The following is a 13,682-nucleotide window of genomic DNA, read 5'->3' as shown; positions in this document are numbered from 1 at the left end:
AGCGCGCCAGCCCGCACCACCCGCGGCACGTCCGCCAGTTCGTGATCTGGCGCGCCGAGATACCAGCTACGCGCCCTGCCCGCGCTCAGAGGCCGAGCCGTGGTGGTGAGCCACGGAAGTGAGCCATGCCAGTGCCTTGCGTCAGCCACGTCGCCAGTGGACTCTAGGCTCTTGGCGGCTTTGCACGCCCCTGGCGATGGACGCACGTTGTGTAACCGCCGTTGTGCGCCACACACTGAGGATGTGCTGCGCCCGCCAATTAGTAGTGGTCTTGGCCGCCCACCTCCTTCCCCGCCCGGCCTGCACCGCCCCCCCCCGCGCCGATCCGCACGGCGCTCGGTGTCCGTACAGTGCCGGCCGGGTCTTGGCGGGTCAGAGACGGCGACGTGCTCGCCACGGCCGGTTGCCGGCTACTGGCGTTGCCGGCCGCCGTTGTTGACAATCACAAAGAACAAGTAATGTGGCGCAGGCGATGGCGCTGTCCAGTTGCATGCGCGCTACGCGTGCGTCATGCGGGTGCACTGGCTAAAACCGCGCGGTCTCGTCTCGATCCTCCGTCGGCCGGCCAGTTCGCGGTGGCGTCCGGCCGGTCAGTGCGAACCGAGCTTCGGCGTAGCGCCGCTGTCGCAAAGCTCCTGTCGTTTCTTGTGGCCGGTCCTGCTGGCCGCGCGTCGGCTGCCGGCCTGCACTAGCCGCGGCGAAGCGCGGTCCGACGCGAGTACGGCCGCAGCCGGCCCCGACGCAGCTGTGGCTAATGCACGGAGATCGCTCTCGCGTGTATGCCGGAGATTGCGTCGTGTGCATGGGGCGCCAGCATCTCCGTGGATTCGCCGAATTACGAAGCGACCATCAAACTGGTCATGATGCATGCATGGCGCCACCGAGAACACCCGCCGGAGCCGGGCGATGGGCGGTCCGCACGCGAACGCGGGCATACCGGCGGAAATGCGCGGCGGGCGACGTCGAAGCCGGCCGCGGACCGTAGGGGCGAGCCATTGCCGCGGCAATGCGTGTCCGTAGGCCCGTAACGCCGATGGCCGGACGACCGCCGTCGGTCGCTAGACACCGAGCCGTGCGGCAGCGCCCTGAAACGTGCGTGACCGCAGCAGAAGCCGTGCCAGCCGTGTCGACCAACAGGTACAGTACTCGCGTGGCTGCCAGCGTGCCAAGCTCTGTGACAGGCGGCATCATGCGATAGTCTCGCCACAGATCTGTTGGCGCCGTCGGCCAGTTCGCGCTGGCGAGCGATGGCTGCGGCATTTGTCGATCGGAGCGGGTCGACGAATCGATAACGCATGATAAGGGCGCATCATGGCGCTGCAGATCGCGCGTCCGCGCGTGGGCCCCCGCGGCTGCCGGCGCCGCACGCCCTGTGGCGCACCGTACGCTGCGGCTGCTGCTGCGGCTGACGCCTCATGCGGCGGGCACCCCGTGCGGCGCGGCCGCCGCGCTGCGCCGCACGACGCGCCGCACGACGCGCCGCATTGTGTGCGGCTCACATGCTTCACGTGATGTGTCATGCACGTGACTGGGTGCCGGGACAAATTTGCCGCGCCCGCAACCGCAACGGCCAGTCATGGTCTCGTACGATTTCTCGAATCCGGTGGTGTTCCTGGACGTCAGTCTGGGTAACCAGGCCATGGGCCGTATCAAGATACAGCTCTTCGCTGACGCGCTGCCCCGCACGGCCGAAAACTTCCGGCAGCTGTGCACGGGCGAGTACCGCGTCAATGGTCTGCCGCAAGGGTACGTCCTAACTGTGGCCGTGCTGACAGCAGATACAAGGGCAACACCTTCCATCGTGTGATCCGCGACTTTATGATCCAGGGCGGTGACTACATCCGTGGCAATGGCACCGGCTCGGCGTGCATCTATGGCACGTCGACATTTGCGGACGAGGGCTACAAGTATAAGCGTAAGTTCTATCCGCCGACGGCGCTGACGACCAGACGAGCCGTATTCGGTCTCGATGGCCAACTCGGGTCCAAACACGAACGGCTGCCAGTTCTTTATCTGCTGTGCAGCCCTGCCGCACCTGGACGGCAAGCACGTGGTCTTTGGACGCGTGGTCGAAGGCTTCGAAGTCGTGCGCAAGATCGAACTTGTGCCGACCGGCGATAACGACCGGCCAACACCGTTTGACGTTGTGATTACCAACTGTGGCGAAATGTAAAATTGATCTAGCTACCAATCTACTCGAGCGACGAGGCACCAGTGATAATGTCGACGAGCTCGTTCGTGATGACGGCCTGGCGAGTGCGGTTGTACAGGATAGAGTACTTGCCAATCATGTCACCAGCGTTCTTCGAGGCGTTGTCCATGGCCGAGCGACGGGCCGACTGCTCGCAAGCGTAGCCCTCAGCAAGAGCGTGGTAGAGCGAGTTGGCGAGCGAGAACTCGGCCAGGTCGCGCAGGACGTCCTCCTCGATCTCGTAGGCCGAGAAGTTGGGGGCGGCCTTGAGAGCTTCCTCAGTGTACGCGGGGACCGAGACGGGCTCGAACGAGATACCCGACTTGAAGAAGTTGTAGACGATCTCGATCGACTCGTAGGCGGTGCCCAGCGTCAGGATCTCGTCGGCAATAGACTGAGCCTCGGCGAAGGTCGGAACCTCCTTGCCAATCTGGTTGAACGACAGGACAATGTTGTTGGCGTACGAACGGCCGAGCTGGACCTTAGCCTTGTCGCCGAGGACGACAATGTCGGCCTCAGGGGTCTTGGCCATGCGGGCACGGACAGCCTTGGACAGCTGCGAGTGGATACCACCGCACAGACCCTTGTCCGACGACGAAACGATGATCAGCTTCTTGCCCTCGGCGGGAGAAGCAGCCTCGGCCTTCTTGTAGACCTCGCTCGAGGTGGCACCGTACACACGCGAGTCAGTCATGGCACGCTGGGCACGCGACAGCTTGGTCGAGGCGACGATCTTCATGGTGTTGGTGATCTTCTCAATGTTCTTGATCGACTTGAGACGCGACTCAATCTCACGAAGGGTGGCGTAGTTGTTGGCCGGGACCCTGACGTTAGTACTGCCTTTGACGGAGCGGTGGAGACACGACAACGGGGGTTGCGGAGACGGCACGGATGGCATGCCCGCGGATTGGCCCAGGCCCGTGCTGGCCCAGTTTCGACTGGTGAAGCCGCACGACTAGTGCCTCAGCCACCAGCCTATAGCCGGACAACCGGCTGGCACCGTGCGGCCGCTGACGACGGAGGGAACCATGTATGCCCTCGGGCGCAACCGCGCAACTGTTTCCTGACCGACCGGGCTCAACTGGCCGGCCGACAGAGGCCTGGGCGACCCCTCCCGACCAGCCCCGCCAAAGCCATCATCGGACGGTGCACCACACGACGAGACCGCGCCTTACACGTCTCGGAGTAAGGCACATTCGCCATCGAGGTGCCGCAGGAAGTTGTCTGATTGCCGCCGCATTGCGCCGAATTGTCACTGTATACTGCCGTCGTATAGCAGCCGAGCCAGCGCGCCGTTTGCACCCTTCATCCGCCGTCCGTCGTCGCCCGTTGTCGCCCACGCATTCTGTTATCGCACTGCACTCACCTGTTGGAAGCCTTCAGGGCAGCCGCAGCCAGAGGACGAACACCGGATCGCAGAGCAGACATTGTGGAACTGCAGGTCAGCATCGCTCGCAATTCATCGCGCGGCCCGCCATCCCCCCGCCAGCCATCGCCATGACATGCACCGCGCCTGTCTGCCGTCTGACATACCTTCAAAGATAGTGGGCGCTTCTAGGCTTCCGTGGAGGGTAGTGTAGCTGGTTGCTGAAGAAGCAATTCGTGAGAAATTTTCGCAGTTTAGGCGGGACGGCCGGGGCCGCCGTCGGGGTGACACCCGGGGCCACCCGGCCGTCGACGCCCTGCGATTGGGTGGCCGGGCTGAGTCAGCGCCCGCGTCAGCACGCGCGCACGGACAGTCAGCACTGAGTCATCGGGCGTCGTCGACAACTGCCCCGAACGCCGTCGAAGACCGCACGATTCGCCGCGCAACTGGAGCGCACAAAGGACTCCCGCCGCCGCGATGTCCAGCGTGGCCCTCAAGATCACGTCGCTGGCGATCCGCACACTCGCCAAGCCTATCGCAGTACGCCGTTTGCATCGGGCGCGCTGACCGCAGAACTCTCTCAAGGCCCGGGCAAAGGCCAGCGGGCCTTTCCGCAACACATGCATCGGCGTCGCTCAGACGCTGAACAAGATCGACCATAAGCTGCGGCTCGGCATAATGGGCGAGCCGCGGCCGGGCTCGGTACGGCCGCTGAACGACACCAAGGCCATCGATATGGTATGTTGCTTGGTCGCCACGCTGACCCGCAGGGCGCCAACGTGCTCTCCGAGACGTTCTTGTTGTAAGTAAATACGTGTGAGCGCGCTGACGCCAGTGCTGTTGCCGGTGGCCTGATCATCTACGAGAGCGTGCGCTCCTCGCAGGCCAAGGAGGCAGCCGAAGCCGAGCGTGCCGCACGCGAAGCCGCCGAACAAGCCGCGGCCATTGCTGCGGCAGAGGCCGCGGCAGTCGCGGCCGCTCACCAGCCAGGCACGCTATCATCCGCGGCGAATTACGTCCGTGGGCTCTTCCGCTGAGCATGTACATATCAATAGAGCTCCCCCGCATTGAACAAAAAAGAGGACGTGGCTTGCTCGTAGAAGGGCGCTAATGACGGAGACGTGTCCGGCTGGCCGGGTGTGGACTGCGGCCGGACGTGACGCGGCAGGAGCGATCATGGGTGGTCGTGGATACATAGATCGCTGGCCGAGTGGCTGCTTGGCAGACACTGCGGCCGTCTGTCGGCCGTTTGCAGAGTACTGGCGATGACTATGGTGTCCTGCGGCCAGTCCGACGCCGAACAAGCTGTCAGCCAACTCATATGCTGACGGCGTCAGAGCAGCTGGCAGCGACGCGCGTGGGAGCGCGTGCTTCACAGCGTTGGATTGTGTCCTGGCCGTCGACTGGCCAGTCCGCGACTGCCGCCAGTCCGTCCACGACCGCCTGCAGCCCGGACGTACGGCTACTCCGGCGTTCGCCAACGAAGAGATCGCGCCGTCTGTGGCTGACAGGCTGACAGCGCAGCGTGTGTCACGTGATCCCAGCCGCTTCATGCAGCGTAGATCACGTGTGCATAAGTGGGCGGGTAACTTCCGTTCGCGGCGGGAAGTCGTGATAGCCGGGTAAATGTATAAGATCACCGCCGCAGCAGTCCAGCCGGCGACGACGACGACGACGACGGCGGACAGATCGACGCCAGGTAAGCGTGACCACGGCCGCCCGGCTGCCGTCGCCCCCTCGACCGCGCTGACCGCAGACTCGAGGAAGCGACAGCGCGCAGCAGCCAGCGATATGGCGCATCCGTCGCTGTCCAAAAGGAACTCGTACTCGATCATGCCACACTCGCAGGGCCGGATGTCGTTCTCGGGCTATCCTGGACCGTCAGCAGCTGGGCTGGGCGGCGCGGGAGCGTTCGCGGGCCACGGGGTGGCCGCGCTCGGCGCGCGCGCAGTGCGCACGGCCGGCCGGTTTGACTCCAACTGGCCCCTCTACGCGGTCGACTGGTGCCGGGCAGCGGCCGGCGCAGCCGACGGCAGCAGCAAGATTGTCGTCGGGACGTACACAGAAGATAAGGGCAACCGCATCCAGGTCCTACACGGCAAGCACACGGCCGAGTGCCACCCCGCGACGGGCATGCAGGTGCCGTCGATCGATTTGCACAAGACGGCTGAGGCCACGCACGCGCTGCCGTGCACGCGCGTGGCGTGGGATCCTGCCGGCCCTCAGAGTACCCAGGGCGAGCAGCTGCTGGCGTCCGTCGGCGACCATCTGCGGATCTGGGAGTACGACCCGGCCGGCAGTCTGCGTCAAAAGTTCTCGCTCGACAACAAGGGCAAGACCGAGTACCACTCATCGGCGAGCGCAGTACAGGCCACCGCCGGTGGCGCGCCCAAGAGCACGGCCACGGCCGCGCCGCTGACGAGCATGGACTGGAACACGACCGACCCGTCGTACATCATCACGTCTAGCATCGACACGACGTGCTCGATCTGGGACCTCAACACGTGCGCGGTCAAGACACAGCTGATTGCGCACGACCGCGAAGTCTACGACGTGCGGTTCGTTGCCGGTAGCGTCGACGTGTTTGCGTCTGTTGGCGCCGACGGCTCTGTGCGGCTGTTTGACCTGCGCGCGCTCGAGCACTCGACGATAGTCTACGAGCCGGCGACGAACCCGCCGCCGCTATTGCGCATCAGCCCGAACGCGCGCGACGCCAACGTGCTCGCGACGTTCGCGGCCGAGTCGTCGACCGTGCAGATCATCGACATCCGGTCGCCGGGCACGGCCGCGGTCGAGCTGGCCGGCTTCTCCGGCAACGTCAACGTGGCCGAATGGTCGCCGACGCAGCGGCACGTGCTTGCGACCGGCGCCGACGACTGCCAGGTTCTCGTCTGGGACGTGCACTCTGGCCGCGCCGACGTGGGCCTCGCCCACGCTGAACCGGCCGAGGTTAACAACCTGACGTGGTCGCGCGGCGGCGACTGGATCGGCGTGGTGTCGGGCAAATCCGTCCAGGCCGTGCATCTGTAGCCTTGTACGATAGTCAATATGTGTTCACGCATGCGCCGCACCGAGTGCGGCTTGTACTGCAGCCAGGGGGGGGCGCCGCACGTCGTGCGGCTCAACCTTCCCAAGTCGAGACCGCCGAAATTTCCGCCCGCAGCCACCACGCCTTACGACGAGGCCGCCACCGCAGAGACGGACACGCCACTGCATACGGCCATTGACCCATCCCCGGGCACTGACACATTGGCTGTTGAACACAGCAGCCGCCGCGTGCAGAATTTTTCGCGCGAACAGGATCAGACCACTCGAGCAAACAGGACCCGCTGGACACCCTCACACAATGACTCCCGTCCCTCCTGACCCGCGATCGCGGCTAGAGCGCGCGTTGTGTCTGCCGGTGCGGCCGCTGGCGCTGGAGAACGCACGCAAGGCGGCGGACGAGGGCACGAACGGTGCGGCCAACGGCGTGGCCGCCGCGACCGCCAACGGAGCCACCAACGGAACCGTTAACGGAACCGCCAACGGCAGCGCGCACGGCGCGAACGGCAAGGCCAACGGCGCGAACGGCAAGGCCGCCGCTGCCGCAGGCACTCCACCCTCAGAGCAGTCCGACTGGTTCTGGACGTATCAGGAAGAGCCGCACCGCACGCGGCGCATGGAAATCCTGCGCGCACACCCCGAGGCCACCAAGCTGTGCGGCTACGAGCCGCTGACAAAGTGGGTCGTCCTCGGCGTCGTCGCCACTCAGTTCACGTGTGCGTTCCTGCTCCGCAACGCGCGTTTCTGGTCGGTGCCGTACCTGGCCACGGCCTATATCGTCGGCGCTACAGCCAACCAGAACATCTTCCTGTCGATCCACGAGCTGTGCCACAACCTGGGCTTCAAGAAGCCACTACACAACCGGCTGTTCAGCATCGTGGCCAACCTGCCGATCGGCGTGCCGTACTCGGCCAGTTTCCGCGTAAGTTCTGCCGCCTTCACTGCTGACCGCAGCCCTACCACCTCGTCCACCACAAGCATCTGGGCGACACGCGGTACGACACGGACCTGCCGACACGGCTCGAGGCGTTTGTGCTGCAGAACGTGCTCGGCAAGGCGTTCTTTGCGACGTTCCAGATCCTCTTCTACGCGATCCGGCCGATGTGCGTCATGAGTATGCCGTTCACGTGGGTACACCTTCTCAACGTGGCGGTCCAGCTTGCCGTCGACGCCGCCGTGGTCCGCTTCTGGGGCTGGCACGCCATGGGCTACCTGATCACGTCGTCGTTCTTGGCCGGGTCGCTGCACCCGTGCGCCGGGCACTTCATTGCCGAGCACTACGTGCTCGACCCCGAGGCCATCGACGCCAACGCGCGTGCGACCAACCGCGCCGCCGTGCCGCCGCCGGAGACGTACAGCTACTACGGCATCCTCAACCTGTTTACGTACAACGTCGGCCTGCACAACGAGCACCACGACTTCCCGTACGTGCCGTGGACGCGGCTGCCGGAGCTGACGCGGCTGGCGTCCGAGTTCTACTGCGAACTGCCGTACCACACGAGCTGGACCAAGGTCATCTACGACTTTGTGTTCGAGGACAAGGTGTCGCTGTGGTGCCGCGTGCGGCGCGGCGACGAGAAAAAGATTGCCGCGGCCGAGCGCACGTCGATCAACGCGATCGACCGCGACTTTGACGTGGTGGACGTGGCCGAGGGCGGCTCGGGCGTGGAGGCCAAGCCGAAACACACATAGCAATAGAGTGGTGCGATGAGCCGCACGGCGCACGCCGCGAGCCGCACGTTGTGCGGCGCGTAAATCACGTGGGGCAGCGCCCCAACCGCGCGTCCCTCCTGCCCCAACCGTCGCGCCGCGCGGCACGAGCCCATATCTCGCACCGCCGCCTTCCCCCGACCGCACGCAGCCATGGCCATCCAGTACATCATCCTGCTGTCGCGGCAGGGCAAGGTCCGGCTCGCCAAGTGGTTCCTCACGCTCTCGCTCAAGGAGAAAAACAAGATCGTCAAGGATGTGTCGACGCTCGTGCTCGCCCGGCGCACGAAAATGTGCAACTTCCTCGAGTACAAGGACTCGAAGGTCGTCTACCGGCGGTACGCCTCGCTCTTCTTCATCGCCGGCATCGACGCGACCGACAACGAGCTGATCACGCTCGAGATCGTGCACCGCTACGTCGAGCAGATGGACCGGTACTACGGCAACGTCTGCGAGCTCGACATCATCTTCAACTTCCAAAAGGCATACTACATTCTCGACGAGCTGCTGCTGGCCGGCGAGCTGCAGGAGTCGTCCAAGCGGGACGTGCTGCGGCCGATTGCCCAGCAGGACACAATGGAGGACGCCGAGGGCGACGAGGAGAACCTCAGCAGGTTAGGCTTCTAGGCCCGCGCCGGGCGCGCGGCCGTGCTAACGTCTAGACTGATGCCCTACCTGGGCCAGCTGCCGGGAGTGAGGGAGAACATGAGCAGCAACACGCACCGTCTGTACTGACGCGCGCCAGGACCGATGTACTAGATTAATTATACTATTCCGAACCATGCAATATGTACACCCCCCATCCAAACATAATATACACCCTCACGGGTAGACCACGCCGGCGCCAAGAGGCAGCAGCGGCAAAAACTTTTCGTCGGCCGAGAGCGGCCGGTCGCCGAGAGCGCGCCGGCCGGGTGACGTGCGCTTGCGCGGCGTCGAGTTGTCGTCAGTGTCGCCGAGCTCCTCGAGCATGTGGATCATGCGCAGCGAGTTGCGCAGCGCGGCCGACGGTGCGCGCGCGGGCGCAGCCTCCCAGTAGTCATCTTCGTCCGACATTCCCGTGTAGCTGTCGGACTCGTGGCTGGACGAGAGCTCGGGCGGCGGCGCGGCCTCGACGACGACACGGGGAGCAGGCAGCATGGCCGACGCCAGCGGCGTGGCGTCCGCGGCAAGGTCGAACGCACCGCGCGCCTCGAGGTCCTCGGCCGGGGCCGGGGGGACGACCGCGGCGGCCGCATCAAACAGCGACCGGTCGTCGTCGTCGTCCATGCCGTCCTCGTCGTCCTCCTCCTCGCCCGAGTCGTGCGCCGACACCGGCAGCGCACGCAGCCGCAGCAGGCTCGACTTGATTGCGTGCTTCTCGGCCGCGCGCGCCTGCTCGGCGTCCCAGAGGCGCTCCGCCTCAGCCACAGTCGGCGCCCACTGGCGCCAGTAGCAGTCCGCGTCTTCGTCGACGAGCGAGACGTCGTGGACGCGCCAGCCGGCCTGCCCGCGCTCGTGGCAGTGCGTCCATGTGATGCAGACGCCGTCCTTGGCGACGCTGCAGACGAGCACGTCGCGTGCCAGCCGCCGGATGCCGTTGACGGCGAAGTCCGCCGGCCGCGTGCGCAGCGCGTACACCATGTCGGCGACAACCCCGCTCAGCACGGGGTTGCACGAGAGCACCAGCAGCTTCACGTAGTGCTGCTTCTGGGGCGGGGCCAGCGAGCACGCCAGTCGCAGCCGCGTGTCGGGCGCCAACTGTGCCAGGAACTCGGTCGGCGGCGAAGCCGCGTCCGGCTCCGGTAGACTCGCCAGCAGTGCGCTGTAGAGCTGCGCATAGTTGGGCTCGGTCGCGTAAAGCTCGTCGCGGGTGCGACGGTCGTCGCGGCGCCTGCGCACGCGGGTGCGGGGGGGGGAGCCGTCGTGCGGCTCGTGCGGCTCGCGCGAGCCGCTGGTCCGACCAGCCGCATTTCTGGGGCTGCGGCCGTGCGGTGCGTGCGGCTCGTGCGGCGCGTGCGGCTCGCCCGCCTGCTCGCACGACACTGTCACGGCGTCCGCACCGCGGGCGGCGCCCGCGACGCGGCCATGCTCTTCGTTCGCGGCGCTGTCCGCCCTGTGTCCGCCTTCCAGCTCTATCCGTGCCTCCGCCCGACCCACTCCATCACGAGCCATCTCCGTCGGCAAATCAACCGTGTTGGCCGTCCTGTCCGTGCGTACTCCGGCACCTCTGTGAGGTCGTGCGATGCAATCTGGCCCGGCAGCAGATGTTCTTATAGCGTGCTGAACATCAGCTGCTTTCTCCTGCCGGCGCGCCACTGCTTTTTCTGTGATTGAGCGGATCGGCCTTTTTTTTTCGATGGACTGACTTGAAAATGTGGGGGAGGTCGCCATCATCCCACACGATAATACCTCGGAAGAGTGTGCGCGTGAGCTGGGGCTATAACCGTCAGACGCTGTGACGGATGTGCGAAAACCTCCGTTCGTCCTTCCGAGTTTTGCCCTTCGGCGGAAGGCGTCGGCTGTGTGCTCCCAGCGCGTGCCGGGTTACCGGATGTGGTAGTAAAATTTCCCAAACCGGCTATGTCGCGTCAGTCGGGTGTTGTCGAGTTTCCGTATATGGCATCGATGACGCGCCCGATCTGGCTAGCAAACTGCTCGGCTGGCGGGCGACGGGAAAGCGGCTCAGGGGGTGTGGCTGAGGACGAGGCGCGCGGCGGTCCGTCGGCGCCCGCCAACGCCGCATCGCGTGCGGCGCCAGCCGCATCGCGTGCGGCGGCGTCCAGCTCGCCCCGCAGGTCCTCCAGCGCGCGTCCGAGTGCGAACAGCGTCGCCGCCGGCACCGTTGCGCGCGCGCCGGGCTGTGCCCGCACGACTGACCCCACAGCCAGCGCGAGGTAGCGGTGCACGTCCGGCGCGGCCGCGGCGGGGTCAAAAAGGCTGGTCAGGGCCACCAGGTCCGCGGCCGCGACGCCGACGAACGCGTCCAGCTCGGCCAGGTTTACGACCAGGCCGAGCGCAAACAACGCGACGTTAGCTGCGTCCTCGTCCGCGCCGGGCAAGACTGCGGCCGCCACGACCTCTGTCACGGCTTTGTAGACTGCGCCCAACGCGTCCGTGGGCCATCCATCCGGTGGCGCCCGCGCCAGGTCCGCTGCACTGTTAGACGCCACAATGCACACGCGGAGCACCGCCAGGGCCACCGCGACCGTGCGTCGGTTAGCGGCCAGCGCAGGAACCTGCGGCACCGCGCCAAGCAGCCCGACCAGCGCCGTCGGCCGAGCAGCCAGCGGCAACAGGCCGACACCCCCGCCCGCGTTTTCGAGCACTGCCAGCGCCATGTGCAGCCCGTAGAGCCGGGCGTCGGGCTCGGCTGCCACCAGAGGGGCCTCGCTGGCCACAATTTCGAGCAGCGCGGCCGCGGCCTTGCCGCCATCGGCCACGCTGGCCAACGGAAGCCGTCCAGACAGCTCCAGTAGACCGCTGAGGCCGAGAAAGCGCAGCGACACGCGTCCGGCCGGTGCACCGTCGTCGCGCGCCGAGCTCACGATTTTGGCCTCCAGTTCGCTCACCAGTGACTGGCCGATCCGAGTCACCCCGTTGCTCTTGCGCTTGGCAATCGCGCTGATAGCCGTGTCGTTCGCCAACAGCCGCGCCAAGAACCGCACACCGCCGTGCTCGTCCGCCAGTGCGCTCAGCACGCCGTCGTCCTGTGTGAACAGACACACGATGTAGCCGAGCGCAAACATGGCGACCTCGTCCGTCTCGTCCGCGAGACCCATGAAAAGACGCGGCGCAAACTCGGTCGCCTTGAACTTGTTGAAGAACGTCTTGTCGGCAAGTTTCGTCGCCAGCTCGAGGTAAGTCGTCCGGCGCGACGCCAGCGCAGCACCGGGCCGAATTCCATCCAGCAGGTACTCAACCTCGTCAAGAAAGCGCGAGTTTTGTCCAGACTCGCGAAGCTCGTGAATGCTCTTGACCTTGATATCGTCTTCCTCGCTTCCGGAGTCAGCCTCCACAGCCCGCGACGTAGGCGCCGACAGATCGTCCAGGAAGCTGAGCGCACTCTCGTCCAGAAAGCTGCGCTGAGCACTATAGGTGAGCTTGCTGGCAGACGCAGGTCGCACAGGTGGCCGTCGCATCGTAGTCACTGCCTCGTCTTGTTCTTCCGATACGGGCGTCTGCGCGATCTCTGCGGATGTCTTTGAGGCGGCAGCAGCCCCGGCACTCTCTGTAGACTCAGGACGGTCTGTTGGCGGCTTTGTGGTACTCCGCGCGAGCTTATTGACGATCTTTGTCCGCTTCTTCCGCGGCGATGCCAGCCCAGCCGCCTTGTCGAGCAAGCTCCACGCATCCGCCTCGCTTGCCGTGATTCGGCTGTGGGTTGTCGACGGCGTGGACGCTTCATACCCGTTCGGGCTGCCCAAAGGGGTCTGTGGCTCGTAAAAGTCGGGCCCGCCCGACTTTAGACCGTCGTCCGTTTCGGGGTCCAGCACGATAACTTCGCGCACAGACGCCGCAGGCGCGTCGACATCGATAGCGTTCACAGCTTTGTCATCTTTTGAAACAGAGCTGCCTAGACGTGGAGCCGGGCGTGGAGCTGGACGTGCGCGCGTGGGCGTCGGCGCAGGATCCGCGTCAACGGTGATCGGCCGTGCTACTGGCGTCGGCGTGGACGCAACCGTCGCTGCACGCATAGCCCGGCGCGTAGATCGTTCGCCTGTCTGGAGAGTGCTGGCCGGCGTGGCCGCCGCCGCAGGCGTTGCGGTTGCAGCCGCTGCTTTGGCGGTCCTCGATCCTGCAGCTGCGGCCGCTGTCGGACGCCGCGAGGGAGTCGGATCCGGCGCAGTACGCACTCTAGTCGCCTCCCGTGGCCTCGCCGCGCTCAGTGTCTTGCGAAGCGGCCGTTGCGTCGCCACAGGCGTGGTCTCGTCGTCGCTGTCCTCGCAAAACGCAAACGGGTCGTCTGCTGGCAACGGACGCGCCGCCGCCGGTCGCGTCGCGCGACTACCTGTCTTCGAAGCCTTCGGTGTGTCGTTGTCGCTCTCGTGGCCGCCTGCAGGCGCGTCTGCGCTCTCGTGATCAGAGTCATCGCGGCTGTTTACGCCCGGCCCGTCGTCGTAGCCGGCGTCGTCGCGCCCTCCCGCAATTGGCCTCGTACGCTTGCGCGCGTACGTCAGAGGCGTCCGCCTGATGGTCGATTGCAGCGACATGGCCTCCCAGTTGTTTCTGAGAGCTCGGCGCGTTGCTGTGCAGTCTGCGGCGTCGCGCTCCTGGTCGTTGTCGTACACGGCGAGGGGCTAGGGTTAGTCACGTGTGTCGATGTTCGTTCACGTGATGCCGGGTCTATCGACTCGATAGCATTGCCGCCGGCACCGTTTGTATTCAACC

General features: G+C 65.6%; 8 protein-coding genes across 8 annotated transcripts; 5 read left to right on the top strand and 3 right to left on the bottom strand.

The window, feature by feature from the left end:
• Positions 1-1,597: 1,597 nt before the first annotated feature.
• On the top strand, positions 1,598-2,173 carry V1510DRAFT_347285 (cyclophilin-like domain-containing protein; the record flags this gene model as incomplete). The annotated part of the gene is made up of 3 exons (XM_066930826.1): positions 1,598-1,746; positions 1,779-1,915; positions 1,950-2,173. Coding segments are annotated over 3 exons (510 nt in total), but the record flags the coding sequence as incomplete, so codon positions are not given.
• V1510DRAFT_413845 (ATPase, F1 complex, gamma subunit domain-containing protein) lies at positions 2,151-3,846 on the bottom strand. Its single transcript, XM_066933303.1, has 3 exons — positions 3,725-3,846; positions 3,558-3,626; positions 2,151-3,015 (listed from the first exon to the last, which is right to left on the bottom strand). Exons 2-3 carry the CDS (start codon positions 3,617-3,619, stop codon positions 2,193-2,195), a joined length of 885 nt encoding a protein of 294 aa, XP_066790107.1. The 5' UTR covers positions 3,620-3,626; positions 3,725-3,846; the 3' UTR covers positions 2,151-2,192.
• Positions 3,847-3,968: 122 nt separating this feature from the next.
• V1510DRAFT_413842 (optic atrophy 3 protein-domain-containing protein) lies at positions 3,969-4,636 on the top strand. The gene is made up of 4 exons (XM_066933302.1): positions 3,969-4,097; positions 4,131-4,295; positions 4,328-4,359; positions 4,393-4,636. Exons 1-4 carry the CDS (start codon positions 4,035-4,037, stop codon positions 4,592-4,594), a joined length of 462 nt encoding a protein of 153 aa, XP_066790106.1. The 5' UTR covers positions 3,969-4,034; the 3' UTR covers positions 4,595-4,636.
• Positions 4,637-5,466: 830 nt separating this feature from the next.
• V1510DRAFT_413837 (WD40 repeat-like protein) lies at positions 5,467-6,618 on the top strand. Its single transcript, XM_066933301.1, has one exon. The coding sequence runs from the start codon at positions 5,691-5,693 to the stop codon at positions 6,585-6,587; it is 897 nt and encodes a 298-aa protein (XP_066790105.1). The 5' UTR covers positions 5,467-5,690; the 3' UTR covers positions 6,588-6,618.
• Positions 6,619-6,720: 102 nt separating this feature from the next.
• Positions 6,721-8,400, top strand: V1510DRAFT_413835 (fatty acid desaturase-domain-containing protein). The gene is made up of 2 exons (XM_066933300.1): positions 6,721-7,524; positions 7,557-8,400. The coding sequence occupies exons 1-2, from the start codon at positions 6,904-6,906 to the stop codon at positions 8,292-8,294; spliced, it is 1,359 nt and encodes a 452-aa protein (XP_066790104.1). The 5' UTR covers positions 6,721-6,903; the 3' UTR covers positions 8,295-8,400.
• Positions 8,401-9,121, top strand: V1510DRAFT_413832 (AP complex, mu/sigma subunit). The gene has a single exon (XM_066933299.1). It carries the CDS (start codon positions 8,466-8,468, stop codon positions 8,937-8,939), a length of 474 nt encoding a protein of 157 aa, XP_066790103.1. The 5' UTR covers positions 8,401-8,465; the 3' UTR covers positions 8,940-9,121.
• Positions 9,018-11,172, bottom strand: V1510DRAFT_413831 (uncharacterized protein). Its single transcript, XM_066933298.1, has one exon. The coding sequence runs from the start codon at positions 10,686-10,688 to the stop codon at positions 9,135-9,137; it is 1,554 nt and encodes a 517-aa protein (XP_066790102.1). The 5' UTR covers positions 10,689-11,172; the 3' UTR covers positions 9,018-9,134.
• V1510DRAFT_321262 (wings apart-like protein regulation of heterochromatin-domain-containing protein) lies at positions 10,516-13,566 on the bottom strand. Its single transcript, XM_066930776.1, has one exon. It carries the CDS (start codon positions 13,502-13,504, stop codon positions 10,883-10,885), a length of 2,622 nt encoding a protein of 873 aa, XP_066790101.1. The 5' UTR covers positions 13,505-13,566; the 3' UTR covers positions 10,516-10,882.
• Positions 13,567-13,682: the final 116 nt, after the last annotated feature.

Source organism: Dipodascopsis tothii (genome assembly GCF_038497935.1).
Source record: "Dipodascopsis tothii strain CBS 759.85 unplaced genomic scaffold V1510scaffold_8, whole genome shotgun sequence".
Lineage (NCBI taxonomy): Eukaryota > Fungi > Ascomycota > Lipomycetes > Lipomycetales > Lipomycetaceae > Neoaidaea > Neoaidaea tothii.
This window is presented reverse-complemented; position numbering and strand designations above follow the sequence as displayed.

Excerpts from the sequence above, each read along its gene's own strand:
- V1510DRAFT_413837 (XM_066933301.1), top strand. The coding sequence starts at position 5,691 with ATGCAGGTGCCGTCGATCGATTTGCACAAGACGGCTGAGGCCACGCAC.
- V1510DRAFT_321262 (XM_066930776.1), bottom strand. The coding sequence starts at position 13,504 with ATGTCGCTGCAATCGACCATCAGGCGGACGCCTCTGACGTACGCGCGC.
- V1510DRAFT_413842 (XM_066933302.1), top strand. The coding sequence starts at position 4,035 with ATGTCCAGCGTGGCCCTCAAGATCACGTCGCTGGCGATCCGCACACTC. Across the intron at positions 4,296-4,327 it reads ACACCAAGGCCATCGATATG|GGCGCCAACGTGCTCTCCGA; the intron begins GTATGTTGCTTG and ends GCTGACCCGCAG. Across the intron at positions 4,360-4,392 it reads CTCTCCGAGACGTTCTTGTT|TGCTGTTGCCGGTGGCCTGA; the intron begins GTAAGTAAATAC and ends CGCTGACGCCAG.
- V1510DRAFT_413835 (XM_066933300.1), top strand. The coding sequence starts at position 6,904 with ATGACTCCCGTCCCTCCTGACCCGCGATCGCGGCTAGAGCGCGCGTTG. Across the intron at positions 7,525-7,556 it reads CGTACTCGGCCAGTTTCCGC|CCCTACCACCTCGTCCACCA; the intron begins GTAAGTTCTGCC and ends TGCTGACCGCAG.
- V1510DRAFT_413845 (XM_066933303.1), bottom strand. The coding sequence starts at position 3,619 with ATGTCTGCTCTGCGATCCGGTGTTCGTCCTCTGGCTGCGGCTGCCCTG. Across the intron at positions 3,016-3,557 it reads GCCCTGAAGGCTTCCAACAG|GGTCCCGGCCAACAACTACG; the intron begins GTGAGTGCAGTG and ends TACTAACGTCAG.
- V1510DRAFT_413831 (XM_066933298.1), bottom strand. The coding sequence starts at position 10,688 with ATGATGGCGACCTCCCCCACATTTTCAAGTCAGTCCATCGAAAAAAAA.
- V1510DRAFT_413832 (XM_066933299.1), top strand. The coding sequence starts at position 8,466 with ATGGCCATCCAGTACATCATCCTGCTGTCGCGGCAGGGCAAGGTCCGG.